Source organism: Amphiura filiformis, chromosome 14 (genome assembly GCF_039555335.1).
Source record: "Amphiura filiformis chromosome 14, Afil_fr2py, whole genome shotgun sequence".
In the NCBI taxonomy this organism is placed as follows: domain Eukaryota; kingdom Metazoa; phylum Echinodermata; class Ophiuroidea; order Amphilepidida; family Amphiuridae; genus Amphiura; species Amphiura filiformis.
In genome coordinates, this window is record NC_092641.1 from 12533784 (window position 1) to 12560744 (window position 26961).

Below are 26961 nucleotides of genomic sequence, written 5' to 3' on the forward strand. Positions count from 1 at the left end.
CCTGGTCTTATGGCGAGGGACCTTAAACTACAGGCTGTATTCAAAATGATCATCAATTTGGATGGTTATCTTCCGAATGCAACATAAGGTCACCTTGAAATGATCATAATCTATGTTCATATTACTGGTTATGGCATTAATCAGCAAATTATGCGGATCCTGTATTGCATTTTGATTTGGCAGTCATATTTACTGGAAACTGATGGGTACTAAAATTTTGATACAGCCTGTAGTCCCCTTAGGGGTATGTTTTGATAGAAATCTGGTCTCACTAGGGGTATATTTTTACTACAAACTAGTCCCGTAGGGGTTACCTCTAGGAACCCAGATCTAGCATGGGTAGTCAGCAGAAAATCTTTGAGAACCCCACCCTGCAGGGGCATAGCCAGCTTTATTGGGCAGGGGGGGCAAAATAAAATTTCAGGGGCACAAACGAAAATAAATTGCAGTTGCATCATACATATCACTCATAGAAATGACTTATTCGCCTTGTTGGCGCAATTCAAAGGAGTAAGTTTGGACAACTCAAAAATAGTGTAAAAGTTGCCAAAACAAAATTCATTTTAGTTATCCGAACTTAAAAAATGCTGAAAAAGCTCAAAAAGTTCCGTCAACTAATCAACTTTGTTGGCATTACTTAAAAAGTTGATGTAAGTCGTTGCGTCAACTTTTTAAGTAATGCCAACTTCTGAATTCAAGTTCAGGGAACTTAGAAAAATAAACAAGGTTCAAAGAACAAATTAGTTGAGTTATTGTAACTCAACATGTACGTTGATGTAACTCGTTCATATTAAGTTACTGGTACTTATTGTTTTGAGTTATTCCAATTTGGTACTTTGTTACTTAATTCACGTAATTGGATCATTTTCTGCACAATTAGCAGTATTCAAATATTTATTTTTGTAATCAGTGCAAAATTTTGTATACTATAGCATACCTCTAGAAAATTATGCTAACCTAGTTTCATTTTCTGAGTTGTAACAACTTAATAAAGTAAGTGCAAATGAGTGCGACCAACATAATGATATCGAGTCAGGGTTACTCAAAATTGTACGCGTTGGCATTACTCGGAAAGTTGACGCAACGACTTACATCAACTTACTGAGTAATGCCAACGAACAATTTCTATGAGTGATAGATACCGGTTTTGTTTATTAGAGAGACTATACATGTCTTCGAGCTTCCAAAAAAACTTTACTGGGACGATTAGCGCGCGTGACCCACAAAAATTTTGTACTCATTGTATTTTACACAATTTTCGCCAATGATCGGGATGAAAAGGGGTTTATTATGTTAAAGGGGTTTATATTATGTGCGCATTTTGCAATATTTTGGCCCATGTTCGGGGTGAATTTTGGTGGACAAGGAGCTCCTTGCCCATTTTCTATTACTTTGCCCTCCAGATTTTCTACTTCATTTTTGTCAGAGGGCACTTTTCTCTTTCACCCCCCACCACCACCACCCCCTCCCCGGTACGGTATCTGTACGATTATCTAAGATATCACTCGCTTCGCTCGCTCGCGGTTTACGTACGGGGCTAGTTCTAATGTTTCTCAATTTCTTTCTTTTGCTGTTGTATTTCTTTCCTTTATATTTTCGAGTCTGTTCTTATTTACTTTCCGTATCTTTTGCTATTTTTCTCTTAAATATTCAATCAACCATAACATGATAACAGTGTAGTTGTTTGCGACCTGAAATATACCAGTCCCACTGAACAAACTAAAGTTTTCACAGCACCCGCAAAAACTCTTGCTTTCACCGAAGTATTTTCATATGTGTCGACAATTCTTTCAATTGCCGTCGATGATTCAAAAAGTTGTATTTACTTTGATGATTTTGATGGAAAGACAGTAATGAAATATGATGCACAAGGGAACAAAGTACAAGTCACTCCAATTGGAAAAGGTAAGAATAATACTTAAGATATAGGATTTTGTCTTTGCCTATCCAATAGCGTGTCATAATGGATGCGCTGCCCAATATTTTGATTAGTGTATACCGGTGCAGCCAATATCCACTCCGACTAAAATAAAAGCACTACCACTACCAATATTGACCATTGGCCAGCCCATTATTATGACACGATATTGGATAGGCAAAACACAAAATCCTATATTTTATTCTCATTATTATTCAGTTTAGGTATACTTTTATGAGTAAAACTGCTTTTTTCAAGAAAAAAATAAAGTTACTTTTGTGAAGACATCCCCGTTATTTTAAATGAACGAAACCGTCACGAACATCAAAGATGCTGACCCAAGATCATAGAGGATCAACAAGCTTGCCGCCAATAATTAAGGTTAATGTTTCACATGAAGGTTACTCTTGCTTTTTTGCCCTGCGGGTCGCTTTTATTGGGGTCCCACTTGGAATGTTTTGTCGTCGTATGGGAGTCGCTGACCTCGGTGCTGCCTTGATGTTGTTTTCTTATTAAGCAAAAGTAACCTTAATACCTTAATGTAAAACAGTAACCTTAATGTAATTTGACACCACAGAATATATATTCTACTTCTAATTTTTATTTTTTATTTTTATTATTACTTTCCATCATTCTTAGTGGTTCTTTGTAGCCATGCGGGGGAAACTACATATAAAGCACTGAGCAATTAGTAATCGTGGTAGGCATACTCAATATCCACATTTCCTACTTTGGTCTAATAGAGCTGATCATGCAGATCGTGTTTTAACAGCCTTGGTTTAGGATGATAAATTGACGAACTTCAGGTAAACGTCATTTGTAAGACATTTTGTTTGTTTGTTTGTTTGTTTGTTTGTTTGTTTGTTTGTTTAAACGATTGCAGTGCGAGCCAAGCTTGGCCCTTGATGGGACCAGGCTCATACAATGAATGATCAAGCTAGGCTAAAAATGCTATTAAAGCATGTTGACCTATATGTAAGATAAATTTTGACTGCCACTATTATCATGATTATAGTAACAATTTATCAATTATTTTGATAAACAGAATCTGTAGAGCACGTTACCATAGATGAAACTGGAACTATACTTTACTACTTTGATTATGCTGGTAATGCTTTTAGCGTAGATCTGACCGACACGGATCCATCTACTATGGCACAGCAGATAGTCTCAACAGGCCGCGTTATAAGCACAACCGTACATAAACGGTGAGAAAAAATCTTATCTTTAATGATAATGAAGATTTTGAAGAAGATTTTGGAAGCATCCCAGAATACACCATGTGCTGTACATTTGACATTTTTCAGTCGGACATATTTCGGCGCGGGAATCTTGAATATCGCGTCTAGAGAGCCGGCTGTTTTTATTACCTAGTGGGCACGCGGGTGGCATATGACATATTCTGTATACACACGTCCACATATGCATAAGAAAAGGATTATGTCCTTTAATTAATTGCAATTAAAGAATCGCAACATTATACCTGAATCGCAACATTATACCTTAGGTTTAGCTAATGTAAAGATTAGAATTAGGTGATTTATGTCCCATATTTGAAACTATCATTAATTGATCTCGTATACACTGGTATGTAGGCTAATGTGTTGTTTGTATTACCCCGCATGACTGCTCATATCCATAAGTACCAGACTTGAGTCCTGTTTATCAGGGACAGTCTGTGTAGCTCAGTGGTAGAGCGCTCGCCCGACAAGCGAGAGGTCTGGGGTTCAAGTCCCCGCACAGGCAGGTATATGTCCGGAGTTTTTTCCCTGGTATATCTGCCTATGCATGTTATGTTTCCATTTGTTCACGTTTAATTGTGCTAGTGTGCGATGCGTAATTCTTCTTTCCCCTGTATATTGATTATAATTAAGAATAACGATTAAGCATCATTAATTTGATCTCGTGCACTAGTTTGTAATGTTTAAATGTTTCCATGTTCCAGTGTATGATGCGTACGCCTCTTCCCTTGTTTATATAGCTATATTTCTTGACAACTAAATGGAGTAGATGTGCAGAACACATGTCACAAGGATTAAAATATGCGAACAAAATCATCGCGTGGGTAAAAATGCCATTTTTTGGTAATTTTTGTTCAGTTTTGACCAGAAAATTTGTTTTGACGTATATAAGGTATACGGGGATGTGTCGCTCTGCGGCTCTAGAGGGTCGCTTTTTTTGCAAGAAACCCATAAACATGGGTCAGGATTTGAGAATAGTCTAATGGTCAAAACAAAACTGTCACATCGGCAGTTTTTCAGGTAAAAACTCCCTAAACATGGTCCCGATTTGAACATTTTTTTTTCAAATCATCTGGTTTTTTAAAGTCAAAAAATCCCTAAACATCATGATGGGTAGGGGTTTCAGATTATGCGTTTATGCGGAATTTAAGGGCCTTTCTTTGATAAGGTGCGTACATGTATTTTCAGACCCGCCACTTTCAAAGATCATAACTTTAATACGTATCAAGATTTAAAAAAAACCACGCAGTTGTTGAATATTGACATTAATTTTATATCTTAAAACATCAAAATATTGGAAGAAGTTCTTATTTTCGAGAAAATTACTTGTACAGGGTGTCAGCCCCCCCAAGTCCCGGTGGGCCGTTCATCAAAACTTTGGATGCTGGTATCTTTTATTGGATAATTTCAGCAGCGTAAAAAACACCGGGATTTACAAACTAAATTTGTTGTCTACACTCATAGAAATGACTTGTTCGCCTTGTTGGCGCAATTCAAAAGGTGTAAGTTTGGACAACTCAAAAATAGTGTAAAAGTTGCCAAAACAAAATTCATTTTAGTTATCCGAACTTAAAAAATGCTGAAAAAGCTCAAAAAGTTCCGTCAACTAATCAACTTTGTTGGCATTACTTACTTTTTAAGTAATGCCAACTTCTGAATTCAAGTTTAGGGAACTTAGAAAAACAAGGTTCAAAGAACCAATTAGTTGAGTTGTTGTAACTCAACATGTAAGTTTCTCACTCTTGTAGATAAACTCTGTATTTGGACTAAACCAAATATGATTACATCAGGTAATTTTAACAACTTTATAACTTCCAATTTACAGTCAGCTTATTGCAACCTCTGGACAGATAGTATTAATAGTGTTAATAGTAAACTTAGAACTTACTGTATGTTCAAGAGATCTTTTGATTTAGAAAATTATGTTACTATGTATAGCCGTTCACATAGATTAAATTTTAGTAAACTTAGAATTAGTGCTCACTGTTTAATGATTGAAAAAGGTCGCCACTGTCATCCAAAAATAGATGTTGAACAACGACTCTGTAAACTCTGTAACTTGAATGTTGTTGAGGATCAGTTCCATTTTATTATGAAGTGCTCTCATTATGACGATCTTCGTACTAAGTTATTTTCTGGTGTTAAGGAAATTTACGATATTGATAAACTCAGTGATAATGATGTTTTCCTTCTAATTATGAGTGCAGAGGAATATGATTGTATTTCTTTAATCCTTGAATATGTTAATGGTGCTTTTACTACACGGATGTCTCATGACATTTAAATATACCATACTTTACATTCCTTATAGTGTGTGCTCGTATTACAAAGTACTATAGCATTTTATTATGTTAAACTGTAAATATTATCTTGTGTTTTATGTACTTGTGTTGTTTACTTACATGTATTGTTTACATTGATTATACCTAATGTGTGGTAAATATCAATAAAGATTCTGATTCTGTAAGTTGATGTAACTGGTTCATATTAAGTTACTGGTACTTATTGTTTTGAGTTATTCCAATTTGGTACTTTGTTACTTAATTCACGTAAGTGGATCATGTTCTGCACAATTAGCAGTATTCAAATATTTATTTTTGTAATCAGTGCAAAATTCTGTATACTATAGCACACCAAAATTATGCTAACCTAGGCTAGTTTCATTTTCTGAGTTGCAACAACTCATAAAGTAAGTGCAAATGAGTGCGACCAACATAATGATATCGAGTCAGCGTTACTCAAAATTGTACGCGTTGGCATTACTCGGAAAGTTGACGCAACGACTTACATCAACTTACTGAGTATTATCAACGAACAATTTTTATGAGTGTATTGTGGAAAAAGTTATTGTAACGCATCTTTCATAGCAAGGAGTAAAAATAATTTCACCCTTTATGTCTAAAATTTCCTGTCCCGAAATTTGCGTCATTTACCGTCACGAAAATTGAAAGCGCTCTGAGAAGAAGACAAATTTTGTTAAGTCATATAGGCCTATTTGACACGCAGAGAACGAGCCAATCTGCTGTGATTAGACAAAAACGGCCCTCGTGTTGGCGCAACAAATTCATCAAAACTAACCATTTCATACAGGTGGGTACCTTTATTAATCGTCATCTCCGAACGCTTCTAATCACTAAAATGTTCCCATTATTTTACTTTTTTTTCTATTTATTTCTTTCACCTCCCTGATTGACCAAGTTCGTTTATTTCGTAAAATACCATCACGTCATACTCCGTCACCATTTTGTAATGGATATGACGTTCGGAGATGATTTTAGTATGAGAGAATCATTTCTGTCACATAACGGAGATGATACAGCAGCATCTCCATTCGTTGATATCATCTGCGTCACTCTACAAATAATGCTCCGTCACTCTACAGATAATCCCCTCTTTTGACCTTAAAACTGGTCAAATGGATTTGTGTTGCATAATCTTGTTTTGGTTATACTCCTTTCCTCTGTAGGTAAAAAACAAAATGTTCAATATACGACATATTTTTGCTCTAATTGAACTTCGGTGCAATTGTGACGGAGATGACGATGGAGATGACATTGGTAATAAAGATTGAGCCAAACACTTTTTTTACTACATTGGAGGCATAACTCTTTTAATCTGCAAAAAAATAAACAGAAAAATCATTTTGAAATGTCTATTTACCAAACCATCAACCATAAGCACCTTACTGAAGAATACCATAAAAATGGGGTTAACTTTTGGCACTTTTCAGAGTTTTTAAACCACTACTTCCAAACAAAACCAATTATATTTCTAATTATCTCTTTTTTATGACATTAGGGTGGCCTTCTCCCTTCTACACTTTGATTTTTAAAATGATTTTTTAATAATTTTGTAAGGGTGCCCTAGGGGTTAAAATAGCCTGACCAAAGTTACCCCACATTTGGGTCAATGACTTTGGTCAGAGTACGGTATTACATTCCATGAAAAAAAAATCTAAAAAATTGATCTTCGCTCTATGGGCAAGTTGTTGTTTTTTGTGACATTTGACCCCTTGCAAAATTCATCAAGCACACATTTTTGCTCACAAATATCGATTTTTATTTTTTCTGAAAAAAATGTAAAAAAAATACTAATTTTTGGTCAAAAATCAAGGAAAAAACTTCAAGGAAATTGGACATGAGCGACTATTATTTCTTCCAAATATATTTCTTAACAAATTGACACCAAATATGACTAAAAACAATATTTGCTGTACGAAAATATGACAATTTAAAAAAATATATTTGACCGACCAAAGTTGGGTACCCCGCTGACCGAAGTTACCCCATTTACGGTAACCCTTACGTCTAGTCAACATTTTCCAATGTCAGCGCTCAACTCGGACACAATAGATGAATAGACATAGTCCGTTCAGTAGTTTCAGGTCGTTGACCTCTCATGCTAATGTCACGGCACGAACCCGGAAGTTGTGACAAATTGTAAACAAACACACTCTTTTTTTTTTTTAAAGCAATGGCGGGTAATTTACCACCAAGTGGAGTAATTCTCAGGCTTCGCGAGGTATGCGAAAGAAGACCTCAAGAAATGACTGGGAAGTCAGTGAGGGTCATGGGAAAGTGAGTATGACTTTGATTTTGAAATGGTCACGCTGCAGTGTACGTAGATAGTATAGTATTTTTAAGCTTACTCACTCAGTACACATCATCACATGTAGACTCAGTTGCACTGCAAATTACAACTGATGTAGACTAGATATACATTATAAACTTGTCCACGAAGGCATGATTTAAAGGGGCATTTCGTGATCCACAGCCTCATCCCCCACTTTTCTCAAAAAAGTTGAGATTTTTATATCACTGGAAACCTCTGGCTACATAATATTTATGTACAAAATATTTCTTGCAGATTACTTTGTTTTGCAAAGATATCGTGAAATTTGAATTTCGTTCTGGTGCACCAGAACGAAATTACAACGCATTGTCTATGGAGCAGTGTAATACACATAATCATGCAGTAAAAAATATAGATTGGAATATAATCAATAATTATACAAATGTAGATGAAGCTCTCCAAACATGGACAACACTGTTTAATGAAGCATGTAATACTCATGCTCCAATCAAAGAGAAGCGTGTGAAAACCTCTCAACCCGAGTGGATAACAAGTGAATTTTATCTATTTGTAAAGATCGTGATTATTATTATGCAAAAGCACATAAAAGTAATGAACCTAATGACTGGCAGATGGCCAAAATGTATCGTAATAAAGCCAATAATTTACGTCTAAATCTCAAGAGGAAATTTTATTCTGATTCCATAGCTAATAATGTAAATAACTCTAAGAAATTATGGTCTACGATAAAGAAACTTTTACCATCTAAATCTTCATCAACTACCACTACTGTTAAAAATGATAATGGTTTTACATCTACTGTCAAAGAAACTGCTAATGTATTTAATGATTATTTCACTTCAATAGGTTCCACACTTGCAGAAAAATTTGATAATGTTCATATTAACAATAATATCCAAGATTCTGATAGTTCTTTCAGCTTTAATTCTATTTCTTCAGATTTTGTTTATAAGCAAGTTTGTGATATTCCTAACAACAAGTCAACTGGTATTGATGATATTAGTGTAAATTGTAAAACTTCTTAAACTTGCTGCACCGTATATATGTCATTCACTTTCTTATATTTGTAATCTTTCGCTTTGTACATCTATGTTCCCAACAAATTGGAAATTGGCCAAAGTTACTCCAATCTTTAAAGCTGGAGACAAATTAGATGTTGGGAACTATAGACCTATTTCTGTTTTGCCTCTTATCTCAAAAATTATTGAAAGATCTGTGCACAATCAACTTTATTCATACCTTACAATCTCTGGTATTCTATCAGCAGTGTTCGAATTTAGGAAAAATAAATGGTTGTCCCACGGACAACCAGATTACAATTTCTGGTTGTCCGTCTAAGTTTTTGGTTGTCCGTAGGCCTACAAATGTGACTTTTGGCTAGATTTATGGACAACCGAATCAGTATTTTTGGTTGTCCAGCGACTTTTTTAGTTGTCCCGGGCAACCGGACAACCAAAATTTCGAACGCTGTCTATCAGATAATCAGTCTGGTTTTCGTACAAATCATTGTACTGCAACTACTCTTATTGATGTTGAAGATTATATATTGAAAAACATGGATAGTGGACGTGCTTGTTGACCTTAAAAAAGCATTTGATTGTGTAAATCATTCTCTCTTGATTGAGAAACTTTATTGTTATGGTGTTCGAGGTAATTAGAGTGGTTCAAGTCGTACCTTAATAATAGAGCTCAAGCTGTAAATATAAATTCCACACTGTCTAACTTTAAAAACATCAATATTGGAATTCCTCAAGGATCTATACTTGGTCCACTTCTCTTTATTATTTTTGTAAATAGCTTACCTGATACTGTAAATTGTAAATGTACTATGTATGCTGATGATACCACACTTCTTTGTACTGCTAATGACCCTTCTACTCTTCAATCAGAACTCCAGACAAACTTCAATATTATTACTGATTGGTTCAAGAGTAACAATCTTACTTTAAATGCTAAGAAAACCAAGTTTATGGTCTTTGGTACTTCGTCATATATTAGAAAAGTTCAAAAATGTTCACATATATTATAATAATGATAACATTGAGCGTGTCGAAGAATTTAAGTACCTTGGTGTCACATTTGACCCTATCTTGTCTTGGTCAAATCATATTAATAAAATGTCTTCTAGTATTTCCAAACGTTGTGGTATTATCAGACGTATTAAATATTTTGTTCCAAAAGATACTCTCATCATGCTTGCTATGCACTTGTCATGCCAAACTTCGATTATTGTAGCTCTGTTTGGTCAAATTGTTGTGCTGATCTTTCAAACACTCTTCAAATTCTGCATAACAGATTAGCTCGCATTATCCTATCTGCTGATATTAGAACACCTGTTAATGATATGATGAGTATCTTACAATGGAACAAACTAAATGATAGATGGTCTAACCAAATGTTGGTTCTAATATTCAAATGCCTTAAAGGTATGGCTCCAAGTTACATATCATCTCAATTTAATTTCATGTATAGCATGCATTCTAAAGGCACAAGGAGTCAAACCAACTTTAATCTCCACGAAGTGTCATGGAATATTAATGCAGGGAAAAGGACTTTTAATTCACGTGCTGCTAAAATTTGGAACAGTCTTTCTGCTGATATTAAATGCAATTATGAATCCATGAGCCTCTCTCAATTTAAGCATAGGATTCATTCTTCATAATTTTGTTTATTCCATCTGCATCATAATCTATTTGTGTGCTCATATGTAATTTTTAAGTTGTATCGTAAAATAATTTATATTATTTACATGTATGTACAGTATTTATATGTAATTTTAAATTTGTTTTAACTTAAGAATGTTGTACTTTTTTTTTTTTTTTCTCCTTGGAAATCAGTGTTTTAGCATTGAAGGGGCTACCCTGCCTAAAGAAAGAATAAATAAATAAATAAATAAATAACTCGCAAACGCAAAATCGGAATCAACTTAAATTTTGGGAATAAGCTTTTTTCGTGCATATGTTCTGAAAAATGTCATAAAAAGAGGATGCTAGGATCACGAAATCCTCCTTTAAGAACTTCAGTGGCGTAGATTTCTTTTTTGACATTGGGGGGGATGGAATTTGAAAAAAAATTCTCGAAGTATAGTTAATCCATCACCTTTTAGCGACATAATAAGTTTATGTTACCGAAGCACGCGAAAAATTTTGCTATTTTGAAGCTAAACTGATTAAATATGGTGCAAAAGTAGAATAAATGTGCGCGAAGCGCGCGAAAATTTGTATTTTGGGGGCTAAAATGAGCAAATATGAGGTTAATTTGATCAGAAACCCATTATCAGGCGTCAACATTGGGGGGGATGATTGTATGGACCATCCCCCCTTGCAAAATATTGGGGGGGATTTATCCCCCCCATCCCCCCCGGGAGCTACGCCTATGAAGAACTTTATGGTCTTGCTTCAAGATGAAGACAGAAATTTAACATATTAAAAACTAAAAACTTATAGGCCTACATTGTACTATATTATTTGTGAAATTGCCATTTGCATTGAATGTCACTCAGCTCAGACTCAATCCCAATCAGTCATGAGTTGAATTCAGTGCAATAAAAGGCCCCATTCAGTGATTTGCTCTTCGGGAGGATCACAAAAATCATCAGAAGTGAGGTTTTGACTTTAAATATATATGCTTCAAGCACAATGTCGACTAATTACCAGAACCAGAAGAATACCTTATGCCCGTTTATGCCTGGGTGTTTATGATGTGGCTAGCCTGCCAAGCAGAAATCTGTGTATTATTTTGAAGACAACATTTTTGCAAGAATCTGTATTGCTTCAGAGCGACGCCCGGAATTTCTACTCTTTACTTGATTGTAATGCCCAGTGCTTTTAATAAAATTTAAGTTTTTGGCCATGTGTTTTGAACTCGCCACCCTTAGCGTTACATCACAAATATTATGAATTTTTACACCAAGAATATCTACACAACTATCAACCCTAAACTAGCAAAAGTATACATTTTTGACAAGCTGAAGGCATAAGCAATTCAAATATACACATTTCAACTCATTGTACAGGGTGACCTTGAAGTTATACAGGGTGGAATAAAAAAATTCCAAATAAAAAATGGGTCACTTTTAATGCATTGCTTATTACTAACTTGCAGTTATAAACTGAAAGTAAACAACATTGATTTGGATAGAGGTTGGGGGGCCTACTGACTTGGGAAGAAAAAAAATCACAGCTGTTTGGTAATCTCGAATACAGGGTGTCCCAAAATATGTTCAATTTTTTTTACAATTCAACATATTTTGAACTGCAACATTTTACCCCTAACCCATACAGAAAAAGTAAGTCTGTATTTAGATTCCTCGTCAAATTTCCTCTTAGAAAATGTATAATTTGACTATGATAGGATAAGTAATTAAATATTGACAGCAACTTTTAGATTTTGAAGACATCCGCATTGCTTACTACAGTGTTTACTATGAAACGGGTAGTTTTGTACGTAAAAGTTTGTATTTTATAGACTAAACCAATCATAAAGAGTTCAAAATGATTTAAAAAAACAATTAGCATATTAATTAGCAATCTTTCAAAAGAGCTCTTAACCATGCCTGTAGCCCATATGGATGCAAAACCGCCTCAACAACCACCTCGGCCATTCTGAACTCAAAAAACTAAAACTCCACTATCTTAACTGATAAACAATTCTCCTTTGGAGGTCTGTTAGGGTACTCATTTAGCTACAAAATGACACCAAACACACTACAATACCTTTTGTTTAAGCAGAGATATGACAATTTGTACGAGTCTTGATTTGGAAAAGCATAACAAACCCACCATTTTTGGGTGGTGAGTTCAAAACGTGTGGCCTTTTATATCGGAGATCTCTGGTTTCATTCCGAGTTCACTGATCGAATGATTGCTGACATGTCTCATGTGAGTGAGCTCATGCATTCAATCAGTGAGGTATAAACAGTGTACATATCGCTATTCGTCTTACATCAGTTCTTATTGATACGCCCCAGTTGCATGAACCATGCACCAGTGGCAGCACTATACTAACAGTACAAAATAATTCTTGCTCATCCCGTTAGCCCTACTTTAATTGGCCATGTCCCTAACAAGCAAATTTGTTGATCCCTCCCAGAAAAGAATTCACTTCCCTCATGCCACCCCCCCCCCCCCCTCCCCCCAAGAAATTCCTGGTAGCATCACTGAACTCCGCTGAATAGTACATAATAAGATAGGTGAGCTAATGTACACGCATTGTAAGCGCTGGAATGAAATATCAATTTTCTTTTTGTTTACCTCATTTGTTTGGATCAAAATTAAAAGGGGACAATGACAATTGTGATCAGCGTGTGATCAGTGAAACCAACATTTAAATATCTATTCTTCTTCATGCAAATCACTTATTATTGCTTGTGGATAGTATAGCAATGTTTGCACAGTTTTTGTGGGACCTGGGAGCACATAAGACACACCAAATTGTATTCTGAATATAAGGAATGTCCTTCTGATATCGAATAAAATTTTGATTAAATTTTTTTTGAAATTCTATGACCAGAATCGTGACGCCTATTTTGTACGTATTTGAACCCTTCAGACATGCACCAGATACAGTTTTTGCACAGTACAATGTACTTTGAAAAGACTATAAATTTATATTAAGAATTTTTTTCTCTCTCTCTTTTTTTCTCATAACAGGTTAGCATCTCATAACGTCATCCAAAGACAAGCTGCCATCACAAGTGCTGAAAGAAATGATCAACAAAGCCGACTAAATATTGACACCAAACTCATAGAACCATTTGATGCAAGACTAGGTTCCATCTTTCAATTTATTGGAGAACTTGAAATAAGCGCCCTCAGTGGCGAACTTGTGCTATGTGCCCGGGTGGTGCAGTGCATCGATGGTATTGATGTAGCTATGTATTATAATGCATTGGACTTGCAGAGGGAATACTTGGAAAGCAGTCGTAATGAACTTTCAGCAGGAGCAGTAGCGAGATGATTCCAGATGAGTGATGTTACTTTGATGATAGTCAGAGCTGTACGGTGCAACTATTTTAGTCACATTGGCGACTTGATTTTTTCTGATGCGACTAAAGTAAACCTTCAATCTGGCGCCAATGGCGACCAACTGTTGCGAGATTATATGGACAACATTCCAGCGTGATTCTAAACTTTGCCAATACAGATTAATACTGATCAGGGCACAAATTCTTGTACTGTTTACACGCTAGCTCCCAAGTTACATCTTAAACGTGTTGTATCACTGCCATTTTGTATTATATCACTCATACATAAATTCTAGACAGTTCATTGGTTGATTACCATTTATCATTTTTACTATCACCCTCTCCGTGTGATAGTCTTTACCATCATGTGCTCTGCCGTAGTGCGTAGTGCGCTGACTCTTGGACTCGCCGATTTAGTTATGGGGTGGACCCCAAAATGTGAAGTATATCATGGCAAAACATGGTGTTATGTTGATGAAAAAATGTATTTCCTACCTTAAATAGTATTTTAGTAATAGAATTTATGCATGAGTGATATAAAACAAATATTATCTGTCTTAAATTCGTGTAATGGTCGAAATATAATCACTCGGTGAAAGATGTATTGTTCCATTCCGGCTCGTGGAATAATCCATCTTTCACCTCGTGATTATATTTCGACCATCACACTCATAGACAGTTAATATTTGTATACTATGCGACCATTTTGGGTAAAACTGTAAGATTGTGACCAACAATCAACAAAATTAATAGTTGTCACACCTTGACAATAATTATGTTGGAACTCTTCATTGCCGCTCTTGATAGTTCAGTAAATTTGGATAAATATATTTGATGAGAAGTACAAATCTTTTCTTTCCCCTTCCCTCTCCCATTCCCCCTCAATCAATGTTGGGGAGACTGGAGAGCGAAATGAAAAAAGTGCTTTTATCAGCATTTAACTGGGGGAGAGGGGTGGCTATTTTACATTTAGTATGCCAGAGTGTGCCAACATTAATTTCCTTGATTGTACATGTATGTAGGTCAACTAGAGATATTCATTAGTTAAACTGACATGATGGACTGTTAGGTCTATAATAATCTAGGGCACTTATTTTATGACATATTTGCATCTACCATGTGACCTTAGCCATCAGCGCATCGCATATTAAGTTCAATCCACGTGATAGCAACAAATGCTGCACACACAGTACAGGGAGGGTGGTACTATTAGTTATTAGGTGAGGTTTAAGTGATACGGACTCCGAGACTAGATGTAGTCCGTATCACCCCAAAACCAAACCTAGTAACAATTTTATCATACCGTATAAATAATCTCTCATAACCAAAAAAAATCACGGGCATAATTCTTGGCTGGAACAATTTTACTCAAACCCGTCTACACGATAATCTTCGTAAAGTAGGCCTAATTCTACAATAAAGCTTAAGAGCTCAACCAGCACGGTCATCTTCAACACCCAACTCAACTCTGCTGAGACCACTGAAGCCCTGCAAATTTTGTTCAGAAAAGTTCTCTGTATTATTTGGAGTGGCAAACGTGTTTCAATACGGACACACCGGCTTTGTAGCCGATTATGGCGATTAGTAAGCCATACTCGGCAGTGGGGTTTGACTCCCACCCTTTTTATTTTACCCCCACCCTTTTTATTGAGGCACCCTTTATACTGAAAATTCCTGACCCCCACGCTTTTTACTGAGGCACCCTTTATACTGAAAATTCTTGACCCCCCACCACTTTTTGCTTTTTCCGCTATTTGTAAACATTGACGAAGTCACACGCAATTTGGTTTGAAGTAAATCAAGTACGCCGAATTCTGCACCTATTTCGCATGTGCGAGTCCAATGTTTTCTGGTTCTGGGTTCTGGTTCTGGTTCAGGTTCAGTCGGAATCACAGTCAAGCTGCATCTTCTCCAACATTCTTTGAAGATTTGGGTGGTCAATGTGCCGTGTGTGTCTCTCGTAACTTCATGGAAGAATAAATTAATTACTTATACATGTAGCTGCTTGAGGTCCTACTTTTGACCCCAACTGGTTCCAGTCTGTAATTGTTCTGGGAATGAAGCTGTATCTGTGGACGTCTTTCTTTACATGTGGCGGTAGATCTTCTGTGATCCCTTCTGTTAGCCCTGGTGGTCTTTGTGAGTTGAATGATGCTATCAGCCTTGATCCCCACCTCGTTGTTGATGATTTTGTTCATCATCTGGATTCTTGTTTCTTTCCTCCTGTGTTCTAATGTCTCCCACTTCAGCTCCTCTATCATCTGAGTGACACTATCCCTTTGTTTGTAGTTGTTGAGGCAAAACCTGGCAGCTTTCCTCTGGATTGCTTCTAATGACTGTACATCTCCTTCCTGTATGGATCCCAGACACTACTTGCATACTCCAGTGTTGGTCTCACAAGAGTTTTGTAGGCATTCTCTTTGATCTCCCTTGAACAGTGCCACAAATTCCTCTTAAGGAAGCCAAGGACACGGTTTGCCTTGGCTGTTGTCTTGTTGTAATGAACATTCCATCTCAACTTGCTGTCGAGTTCCACACCTAGGTAAGGATGGGAGTCAACTTCCTTCAGTGTTTCCCCACAGAAAGTGTAGGCCTTGTCAGGTGGTAATTTGCTGTTAGAGATCTTCATAACAGAGCATTTGCTGGGGTTGAAGGACATGGACCAGGTGTTTTGCCATTCTTCTAGCTTGTTTAGATCTTCCTGCAATACTTCAAATTCGCTGTTGATTTCCCGATGCATAAAGTACGCAATCGTCTGCGAAAAGTCTTGCAGTACAGCGTAGATTCTCAGGAAGGTCGTTTATGTATATCAGGAAGTCTAGGGGGCCTGTCACGGTACCCTGAGGAACACTTGATATGACTATTCTCTCCATTAAGTTGATACATTACGTGAACAATGCAAATTATATGGGAAAAACTACTACTGTACTGTAAAATAAGCATTTTAATGAATAACTGTACTTTTATGGCGTTCAAATGTTGTTCTTGTCATGAAACTTGACGTACGCTATGTTCAGCGACTATATCCTACTTCTTCCGTGCTGCTTCGCTCAATCAATTATGCATGATAATGACGTCACTCATATACGATCAATGTAAAGAAAAATAACATGTCATGGAAAATCGGGACATTTGCATATGACGTAGGTGTTTTGGCAGGGCTTCCGGGGGAGGATATTGTGTACATTGCACTGGATTCACGTAAACAAGCGCGCCTGCATCAAATGGAATTTTATCTTGCGACATAGTGTGCAAGTTTTGGTGATTTTTCTTGGAACTATGATTATTTGGGTGGCTCAGTGGTTACGGCCTTGGACTCATAATCTGAGAGCTTGCTCGGACGTGCGTTGGTTCGAGTCCCGTCCCACCACCGTGTTGCGCCCTTGGGCAAGGCGCTTTGCCTCGCTTGCCTCACCCCACCCAGGTGTTATGGGAAGCTGTTAGGGGTAGTCACAGTCGTTGTACTGACGAACCCTGCGCCAATTGTAGGCTGCAAACGTGGTTCCGACATATTCTAACAACGGCGGAATAAATGTAAAGCGCTTTGAGGCTGTTTACGGCATAAAGCGCTATATAAATATCTACATTTATTTTTATTTTTATTTATTTTATCATTCAATAAAAAGTATACTGTAAGTTCGAAGAAGCGCCACGCTTTTTATTTCAATCCCACGCTTTATATCAGTCCACGCTTTTTACCCAAAAAGTTTAAACCCCCACGCTTTCACCAATTTTCAGAATTTCGAACCGGCACGCATTATAAAGCGTGGACTGCCGAGTGTGTAAGCGCCATGATCTTTATGAAACAATCGTTGCTGTGCATAGTTAGTGTGTTACATGCGCTGTTTTGCCCTGATACAGCGCGTTGGGACACACTCAGGGGGTATGATACGAGAAATATCATGTCAGTAAATTGGGTCGCTTATCCAATGAAAACACAGAAAACTACTTGATGGTATGATCAAATCTGTTTTACAGCCTCTTAAGATATTGGTACAAGAATTTAGCCCATGACTTCAGCATACTATTTTTGTCAACTTGTCCATTGGCCAAGTTTCACAACTTGCCCACCAGCATCACAACTCTATATGGATCCTGGGTTTCTGTACTTGAAGTCAGTTTGACCAAAATTACCAATGACGTATCCTGGAGCAACAACCTCAAGCATATGTGTACTTCCATATCAAAACAATGCACTTGTCGGCTGCTACATGTGTCTCATTTTACATAATAGTTAGGAATAAATACCAGACTCATCTCAAGTGGAGGTCACCTCAAATCATACCAAAGTCACTTGATTTAGGAATACAGAGAACATGTTCCTAAACTATGTGACCTGGGGATGTTTTGAAGTGACGTCCACTTGAGATGAACCTGTATATTGTATTATGGGAAAAATTTGCAGTTTTGAAAGTTGGCCATCATCAAATTCAGCAACAAGACTCAAATAAGGGGTCCTAAGTTTTTTTTCCCAAAATTAAAAAATAAAGGTTATTATCTAACCTGTGTAATTCACTCCTTGTGCTATTTACAATGTCAAACATCAGGTGGCCATAATGGCTCATATTATATGAGAAAAGATGTTGCTTTAAAAATTGTGCTTTGGTCTATTTTAAAAATCCCATAGAATGCAACATGCAACTTTCTCAAAACTGCATCTTTTCTCTCATAATGAACCATTTTGACCAAATACAATAATGTGTGACATTGGACCAGTAGTTTCAAACAAAATGTGCTACCATAATTATAAACTTTATTTATTTTTTTAATTTCGTAAAAACTTTTTGATTTATTTTAAAGTCTTACTGGGGAACTTAAAACTTATTGCAGACTATTTAACATAAATTGTGCTCTAATGGGTAATTCAATTTGATATCCATACACCTCCTGTTGGAGACATGACCTTAATCTCTCACAATCATGGTGTCTAGATGCCACCTATTCACGATTCAGGTAATCCCATTTGAAATTCACACTCCCTGTGTGGGATATTAAGATCATGTCTTTCATAGTGGGTGTATATGCTGGCGAAGTTACGTAATTAATCGGATTAATTACCATAGCAATAGGTGAAAACAATTTTGAACACATCGCGCTTCACTACAAGCAGGTTACACTCATCACCTGTGTATCATCTGCAATCATAGATTGAATACAAATACTGGTCTTTTCAAAGATACTAATCTTACAGGTGCAAGTGATCAGCATGATATAGTTCAATGCAGAGGTACCGCGTAACATATCAGTGCAGCGCTGTATATTCAAAAATTGTTTTCACATATTGCTATGGTACTTCACCAGCGTATGGATTTCAAATGGATTAGATTTGTCCATTGTACACTCAATAAGTGGATCCTGGGTTTATTTACCGGAAGTCAGTTTGATTAAGCCCCAGAAGTTATGCTACACATCAGTAATCTTTTTGAATCACCAATGTTTGGTTGAACATTATACATTTACATACAGAACAATTACAGAAAATAAAATTCAAAAAATACAGATATTGCTTTTCTTGCTGTCAGATATATTTATTTTCCAAGAAAGTACATTTGTGCAACCTATATTATATTTGTTTTACACAATTTCTGAGTAATAAATGGTCCCATAATACTGCCCTACCATGACAAAAGAGCACTACTGACAATTTCGACAAAATTTGTTTTTCAATGACTACATTCAGTTGTTATCTACCTTCAAAATATATGAAACGCCTAAAATGGACTGTTCCACTTGAAATCTGAAATACTCCTGTAGAAGATTTAAGAAAAGTCTTGCTCAGAGGGAGTATATTTTTCAAGTGGAATTGGCTAGGATTAATTATTTTGAAACCTATACACCCCCTGTATATCTTCCACAATGTGATACCCACCAAATCAATGGGCTATTCCAGACTATTTCCAGTTCCCCTATGGAAGACATGACCTTAATCTCCCATACAAAGGGTGAAGATTTCAAATGGGATCACCCATTCAGGTAACCCCATTTGAAATTCGCACTCCCTGTGTGGGAAATTTAGGTCATGTATTCCATAGAGGTGGATGGATTTCAACTGGAATAGCCCAATATGTCAGTTGTACCTGTTTGTCACAGTAGGTCAGAATAGTACTTAAATATTATAATAATTAATATCACCATAAATTAGATTCCTATTTTGACATCCTTAAAATTACTGAAAACCAAACCTTGGAACTTTTCTCATCAAAGTTTCAGAGTATGTTCAATTTAAGGAGAAAAGCGTCTATTAGGTCTGAGGTATAAAAAAAGAATGGCCTGGTAGATGGATAAATTATGCAGGATGTCAAAATTTCTGGAATTTCCAAAGTTAGTAACTGTATTCTATTGTACCATTACAACTTCTTTGCTGAACTTCCAAAGGGGTCAATCAGTAGAGTACAACAAAACATTGTTAACGATATGCGGTAAAGGCCATGCAGGCTATAGTCCAAGTCCGACATCTTTGTGGGCAAATTATTTGTTGCAACAAACATAGTTCAGAAGTCAAGCCTCAAAATACTTTTGTAATTTTGGGGGCTACTTTTGAAGAAAAAAATCACCCCAATAATTTAAATTCAGGGGCTACTTTGAGGGCTAAATACCCATATTTGCCATTTATTTTGAGACACAATCCTCAAAATTGTTTCCTTTTACGGGCTACTTTTATCAAAAATTGTTGTCGTAGGATTTTCGGGAGAAAATCGTCCTTAGCCCCGTCTATTTTGAGCCCTGACTCAAGTGATTAGCTTTAGATGTCGGACTATAATACCCTGGCCTGGCTTATAAGTCTGAGATTTTAGACAATGCTATTCTGTGTAAATACTTAATACAAGACAAGACTGTGTTTAGAGTTATCAAACATCTTTTACACTACATTATACAATACTAACAACAATGATACACTATTGTTTGTTAAACCAGTCGGTACAGGCGGACACACACTTGGATCCTGATAGGACCAGCCTCAAACAAAATCTTCGAGCTATGCTAAAAAGCTTAAGCATGCTGGCCTGTATGGAGAGAAAAAAAACGGAATTGAAGAACAAAGAAAAGCCACTGCCAACAAATCAATTGTACAATTGTGCTCTTATCCCTTGGGTTGAGAAATAAGAAATTGAAAGCTCTTATTCCATGCCCTGATACAAAAGTAATGAGGGTAGAGTAAAAATTATTTGTCTCCGCAACCTTTGCCCAAAACCCGACTATGCACTGTCTTTTTTTTCAGTTGTTTATTTTTCTTCTTCTTTCTGCTGCTTATTTGAAGATGATGGGATACAAACAATTAACCATAAGCCACCCCCTCAATTTTGTTCCTCGTTATGCCAAAGTATGTGGAAACCATCCTAGACTGCAGCCCTTTATGTACCGTAACCACTCGGGTATAAGCCCACCCCCCTAGATGGCAGATTTCACTTCAAAATGGGGTGGGCTTATACCGGGAGGGGCTAGTACTTGAATTTAGAAATAAGAAAAATCATCCCCATTTGTATATGCCCAATGTACCAGTAATTTCTATCATCTATGTCAATTTCTTAACATTCTAAGTGTGGAATGTTAATTATCAGCTGATTTTTTTTTTATTTGTTCTTATATGTGAGAGAAAAGCATTGATTTGATTTAAGAACTTGGCCAAAATTTAGTACTGGGCTTATAGCCGAGTGCACCCTTGTTCCCAGAATGTTTCGAAAAATAGGGGATGGGCTTATACCTGAAGGTGGGCTTATACCCACATGGTTACGGTAATGGGCCTTTTTTAAAGGCTTTTTATTTTATTATTAAAAATAATGTGCCCACGTGCAACAAACAATGTGTTAACGCACACAAAATCTCCTTTTTTGCAAAATGGTTGAGAGACATTCTTTCATTTACCTACATGTACAAGTATTTCTGACAATTTTTTCTTTTCATTTCAAAATGCTGAAAAGCTCATCAACACCGGAACTTGTACATTCCTGAGAAAATTTCTATGCTACTAAAAGAAAGGCATTTGTTTTATAATAAGGCATATCTCAACAGCAACTTTGCAGACAACTGATTTGATTGCATTACAAGTTCAGCACACTGTAAGCTAGTCTAAATAATAGGAAAACATTAACATGATTTCACCTTCTATATATTATTAACCCCCTGAACACTACCTGCCGATCTCACATTGCCTCTGATTGGTCAATTACATGATATCTTCACTTTAATCACCAATCAGAATGGAGCTTTGCAAATAATTCACCCCATTTTTTTTGAGTGGTGAAATTATTCTAACAATGTTGCTGATTAGTCCAATTGATAATTATAAATTCTTTTTGGCCAATCGGCAGGTAGTTCTCTTGGGGTTAAAGATATGGTTATATAAACTTTCCATATGTGATCCGATCTGGTCCATGGAGGCCAAAGGAGGCAATTTTGAAAATTATTAACATATAAACATTAGGCTATCATATACATTTTGTACTGAAAACATCAAAGGTCTAGCATACTCAGGGGCGGATTTAGGGGCGCACCCGGCGCGCGCCCCCTCTATTTTTGCAGAACGGCGTCTGACTCTGTATTTTTGCAGAGTGGCGCCTGACTTTGTGTGGGCGCCGAGCCTCGGCGACGGCAGGCCGATCGGCGCCCCCTCTATTGAAACTTCCTGGATCCGCCCCTGATACTTGATTCTATGGTTTTGTGATGTCTACTTTCATATGTATTTTATGGTTTTTACTCCATATTTTTGCCTTTATCTCAATTTCAAATTTGCCGCCTTCGGCCTCCATGGACCAGATTGTGTCACAAATATAATCTTCTGTAAGTCTTGTTTAATAAAAATTTAATAAAAATGATCAAATGTCAGGTATATGTGACATCATCATGGCCATGTTTCATGCAGTAGCTGTACAACCAATCAGGGTTGCCAAAAAGATTTCAGCCCGAATCGCGGGTCAAATAATCGAAAAGTCACCCAATTTTTCTCTTTACCATTGGTTTCTATGGGATGTGAACCTATCGGAAGTCTCGGGAGACAATGTTGAAAAGTCGCCCAATTTTTTTTCTTAACCATTGGTTTCTATGGGACAGGAAATTGTCAAAAGTCACGGGAAAAATCTTCAAAAGTCACCCAATTGGGCTACCAAATCGCGGGTTTGACAACCCTGCAACCAATGGAATGACACAGCATTTACCAGAATATGCAGTGTCATCACTGGGAAGCTGATCATGATGCGAAACATGAGTGGGCATTGTATTCTGTTTCTTATTTAGAACACTTCATTCCCTTAAGCTGCTGTAATTGCAATATTTCATTGCTTAAAAACTATGGACAAACTTTAAAGAAATCTTTGTAAATAAGGGACCGTTCACAAACACTTGTAGCGGGGGCCTGATGCAAAAAAATTTTATCGCGAACATTTTTCAGGCGCCCCCTTTACAGACCTCGAAAATTTCAGGGCCCCCTCCCTTTTTGACATGAAAATCATGAGTCAACCCCATAGAAAAGCATATAAACTCAATTTTTCCAGGAAAATTTGTGGTCATTTTTTTCAGGCCCCCCCAGGAGGTTCAAAAATTTTCAGGGCCCCCTTTTTGCATCAGGCCCCCCTAACAAGTGTTTGTGAACGGTCCCAAAACTTAGATCAATATGTCAGCTGCTTGCAAAAATCAGTAGAAATCTAATTAACTTTTTAAAGGATATCTTCAAACATTTTTGACACCAATACATCTCTCCTTTGGACTCATTTGTAATTTACACTCTTCCCTATTTATAAATAAGCTATTCCACTTGAAATGCATACACCCCCTATGGAAGACATGACCTTAATGTCCCACACAGGGAGTGTAGATTTCAAATGGAGGAGTCACCCATTCAGGTAACCCCATTTGAAATCCACACTCCCTGTGTGGAAAAATAAAGTCATGTTTTCCATTTAGGGGGGTGTATGGATTTCAACTGGAATAGCCCTATATGAACTCCGTCGTTGGGCATGAAAAACCTCATGTGTCATTGGCCCCCGAACATGCTTAAAGCAAAACCTCCTATGTAACTTGTTGGCAGTTTTGTTTTAAACATGTCCAGGGGCCACAAACACATAGAAGGTTTTCCTGTTCAATGACAAAACATTACACACATTTCAAACTGACAATTAACAACAAACATGTCCGTGACATTGCATCTACTTTGTAGTGCTATAAACTAAGTACGGTATTAACATTGTGAAACTGAAAGTTGTCCTCACTTTCACTGATGACTCACCAGGCTAATCAAAGATAACACAAATACAAAACACCAAGAAATTTGGACTGCTTATTATATTTACCACATGTTTATCATTCACTATTGAATGTAATTGAGCAAAATTCTGACAAGAACTGTAAGCTACACAGCAGTCAAAAAACATTAAAAGCTTAAACTCTCTCCATGCAGGTGTCAACTGCAGATGACAAAAAATTTCATGACCATATTTGGAATCAGCATGAAAAATGCATTAAAATGAGTACAAACAAGCCTGGTATTGGTTCAGTGGTTCGTTAGCTCTTGATATTTTGAGAAAATATCTCAAAACTTTTGATGTTGAAGCCTATGGCCAGCACGTAGAGCATTAAACATGTTAAATGCACATTACAGTAACAGGTTTGTTTTTCAATGTTACACTGAAAAACAAACAACTTCTCAGTTCATCAAGGCTAGAATTTGTTTATGAGAATCTTTGCGAGAATTGAGTTGTGGATTCTCACCAAACATTACGTTTTGTAAGCTTTTGTTTCCTAGAGAGATTTGATCATGTCTCACCTTCTTTTTCAACCAAATTGACGGTAATAACTCTTGTAGTGAGGGATCAACATTTTGCCACCACAAATTGCCTCAGGCAAAACTCACTTCCTGAATACCACACAAGGTCATTTTTATGTAACTCATTGACCCATTTGTATAGCCTTTAGCTATAATGATATCCTTGTGATCTGGTCAACTCATTGACAGATACCAACCTCAGGAGAGAATTCAATTTTTGATCAATTCTCTCCAGGTAGTGAAATGTAATGAATTCTAGCCCTGCTCTGTTGTATGATAGGCAAATTTAAATGCTTTCAAATAAAAACCCAATTGTGAAAAGTTTATGCTGACTTGTGCATCCTGTCAATCTGGCCAGCAAAATACTATCATATACAGGGTTTTGATTTATTTGTCGGTTTGTTCTTGTCATAAAATTTGTTCTGTGCTTGTCATAAATTTGTTCTTCAAATAAACTTTCATAATTATGAAATATCAACATTCTCACAATTTTCACAAAATATAGAAACAGACACACATAATTTATGCTATTTACAGGCTTAACTCCAACACCCCACTTCCGGCATATAGCCCTCAAGCTTGATTTAACATTATATACTGTGTAATGTAAACAAAGCCACCAACAATTAATTAATACACTGGTGAACACTGCAACATTTCCTTTCCTGTATGAGCCCTAAAGCTAATAGAAATAGTATGTACATTTATAACAATCGAGATGATGGTATTCACATTTTCCGGAATTCCTAGAAACCTTGGCAAAGAAACAGAGATCATGTCTGCGTCATCATCGATACACAGGTTATTACTGAACACGTTCAACTGGTGGAGCATGTGCATTGCACAATAATGATCAGTGCATCAATGATAATGCAGTCTCGGTTTGTTTGCAGACGATTTACAAAATTAGTGAATTCTATTAGTACACAAGTGAAAACAAAAACGACTTCCTCTTGGTTTCCATATCAGTTTCAAGAGCTTGTATACAGTTGTCTCCATCACATACTGTTGTATCTCAAAAGGCTGCCTTGTGTGATTTTTAATATCATTGTTGTATTTTATATTGTTATTTTATATTTCAGCATGCTTCTTTCTTTATAAATGGACATGATATTATAATATTGTGATAATACCTCAAAATTGATATTTATATAATTTTACAGTGTATCTCATTCTCATCACAATTAGATGACTATAATAAAAAAAAGTCACACGAGGCAGCCTTTTGAGATATGACAATGTCAATATGTGAAGCAGACGATGAAATGATCACAATCTATGGACACAATGGGCTATTCCAGTTGAAATCCATACACCCCCTAATCTCCCACTTAAGGGTGTAGATTTCAAATGGAGTCACCCATTTGAAATTCACACTACGTGTGTGGAAGATTTAAGTCATGTCTTCCATAAGGGTATACAGATTTCATCTAGAATAGTCAAATCCTGAAATACAATCATTATTAATATCAACTTCATGACTCAGTTTTAATTGTTTTTGAAACTTTCTTTCGCAAGGTCATTAAAAGGGAAATTTCTAATAAACAATTAAAAACTGAGACTCAATGTAATAATGTGGGCTAGTTGAAGAAGTTAACCAACAGCGACAAAGTAAGAACAGTCGTATCATCAACGTACATGTACACATTCATAATATCAATATGTCATGACTCAAGTTTTAAATGAAACTTTGAAACTTTTCTTTCACAAGTTCTTTAAAATGAAAATTTCTAATAAACAATTAAAACTGTGGGAAAGTTAAATAATGAAAATATAAAATCTCAACTGAGAAACAATTTTATACCATGAATCATTTTTAATCATTATTTATATCATAATAAATTATATCCGGGCTCTATCCATTACAGGATATTACACATTAAATATAAATATATATTGTTTTAAAAATTAATAATATTTTCAATAACATGATAGTACATACTCCATATACTCCAAATCTATAGATCTACATGTATAACTATAAACTACTAACTACGATATACTTTGAAAATACAGTATGTTTTTTCGTTATATGCTTGCAACAATATTACATTGTTGACAAAGTGCACTGTAGTATACAAATATTCACATAGTAATTACTGACATGTTCAATACATGATATATATATAACTACCCATACAAAGCAGGTATCACATATCACATCACTTTAATTCTACACCATGTGTCTTAACCCCCTGGACATTACAGGTCATCTAACAGCATTTCTGATTGGTTGATAGCTTAAAATGCCCATTTCAATTGCCAATTATGACCGGGCTTTAAAACTATTTATGGTCAAACATGCATTTGCAGATGATCTTATTAATACCCTCCTTGATTGGTTAAAAATTGGACACAATATTCATTTTGGCCAATCGGCAGGTAGTTCTCATGGGGTTAATTGCTGGAATACATCTTGTGAGGACTCACTGGCCACTTCACAGCCACTCTTCAAATTCGACAATTATAGCAATCCACAAAGTATAGT

At 36.3% G+C, this 26961-nt stretch overlaps 2 protein-coding genes across 2 annotated transcripts; one reads left to right on the forward strand and one right to left on the reverse strand.

The window, feature by feature from the left end:
• The first annotated feature begins 7576 nt into the window (after positions 1-7576).
• Positions 7577-15301, forward strand: LOC140169724 (uncharacterized). Its single transcript, XM_072193019.1, has 2 exons — positions 7577-7736; positions 13404-15301. The coding sequence occupies exons 1-2, from the start codon at positions 7633-7635 to the stop codon at positions 13708-13710; spliced, it is 411 nt and encodes a 136-aa protein (XP_072049120.1). The 5' UTR covers positions 7577-7632; the 3' UTR covers positions 13711-15301.
• A 745-nt stretch (positions 15302-16046) lies between these two features.
• Positions 16047-16457, reverse strand: LOC140169203 (uncharacterized). The gene has a single exon (XM_072192459.1). The coding sequence runs from the start codon at positions 16455-16457 to the stop codon at positions 16047-16049; it is 411 nt and encodes a 136-aa protein (XP_072048560.1).
• Positions 16458-26961: the final 10504 nt, after the last annotated feature.

Coding starts and splice junctions, on each gene's coding strand:
- LOC140169203 (XM_072192459.1), bottom strand. CDS start 16,457: ATGCATCGGGAAATCAACAGCGAATTTGAAGTATTGCAGGAAGATCTA.
- LOC140169724 (XM_072193019.1), top strand. CDS start 7,633: ATGGCGGGTAATTTACCACCAAGTGGAGTAATTCTCAGGCTTCGCGAG. Junction 7,737..13,403: donor TCAGTGAGGGTCATGGGAAA/GTGAGTATGACT, acceptor TTCTCATAACAG/GTTAGCATCTCATAACGTCA.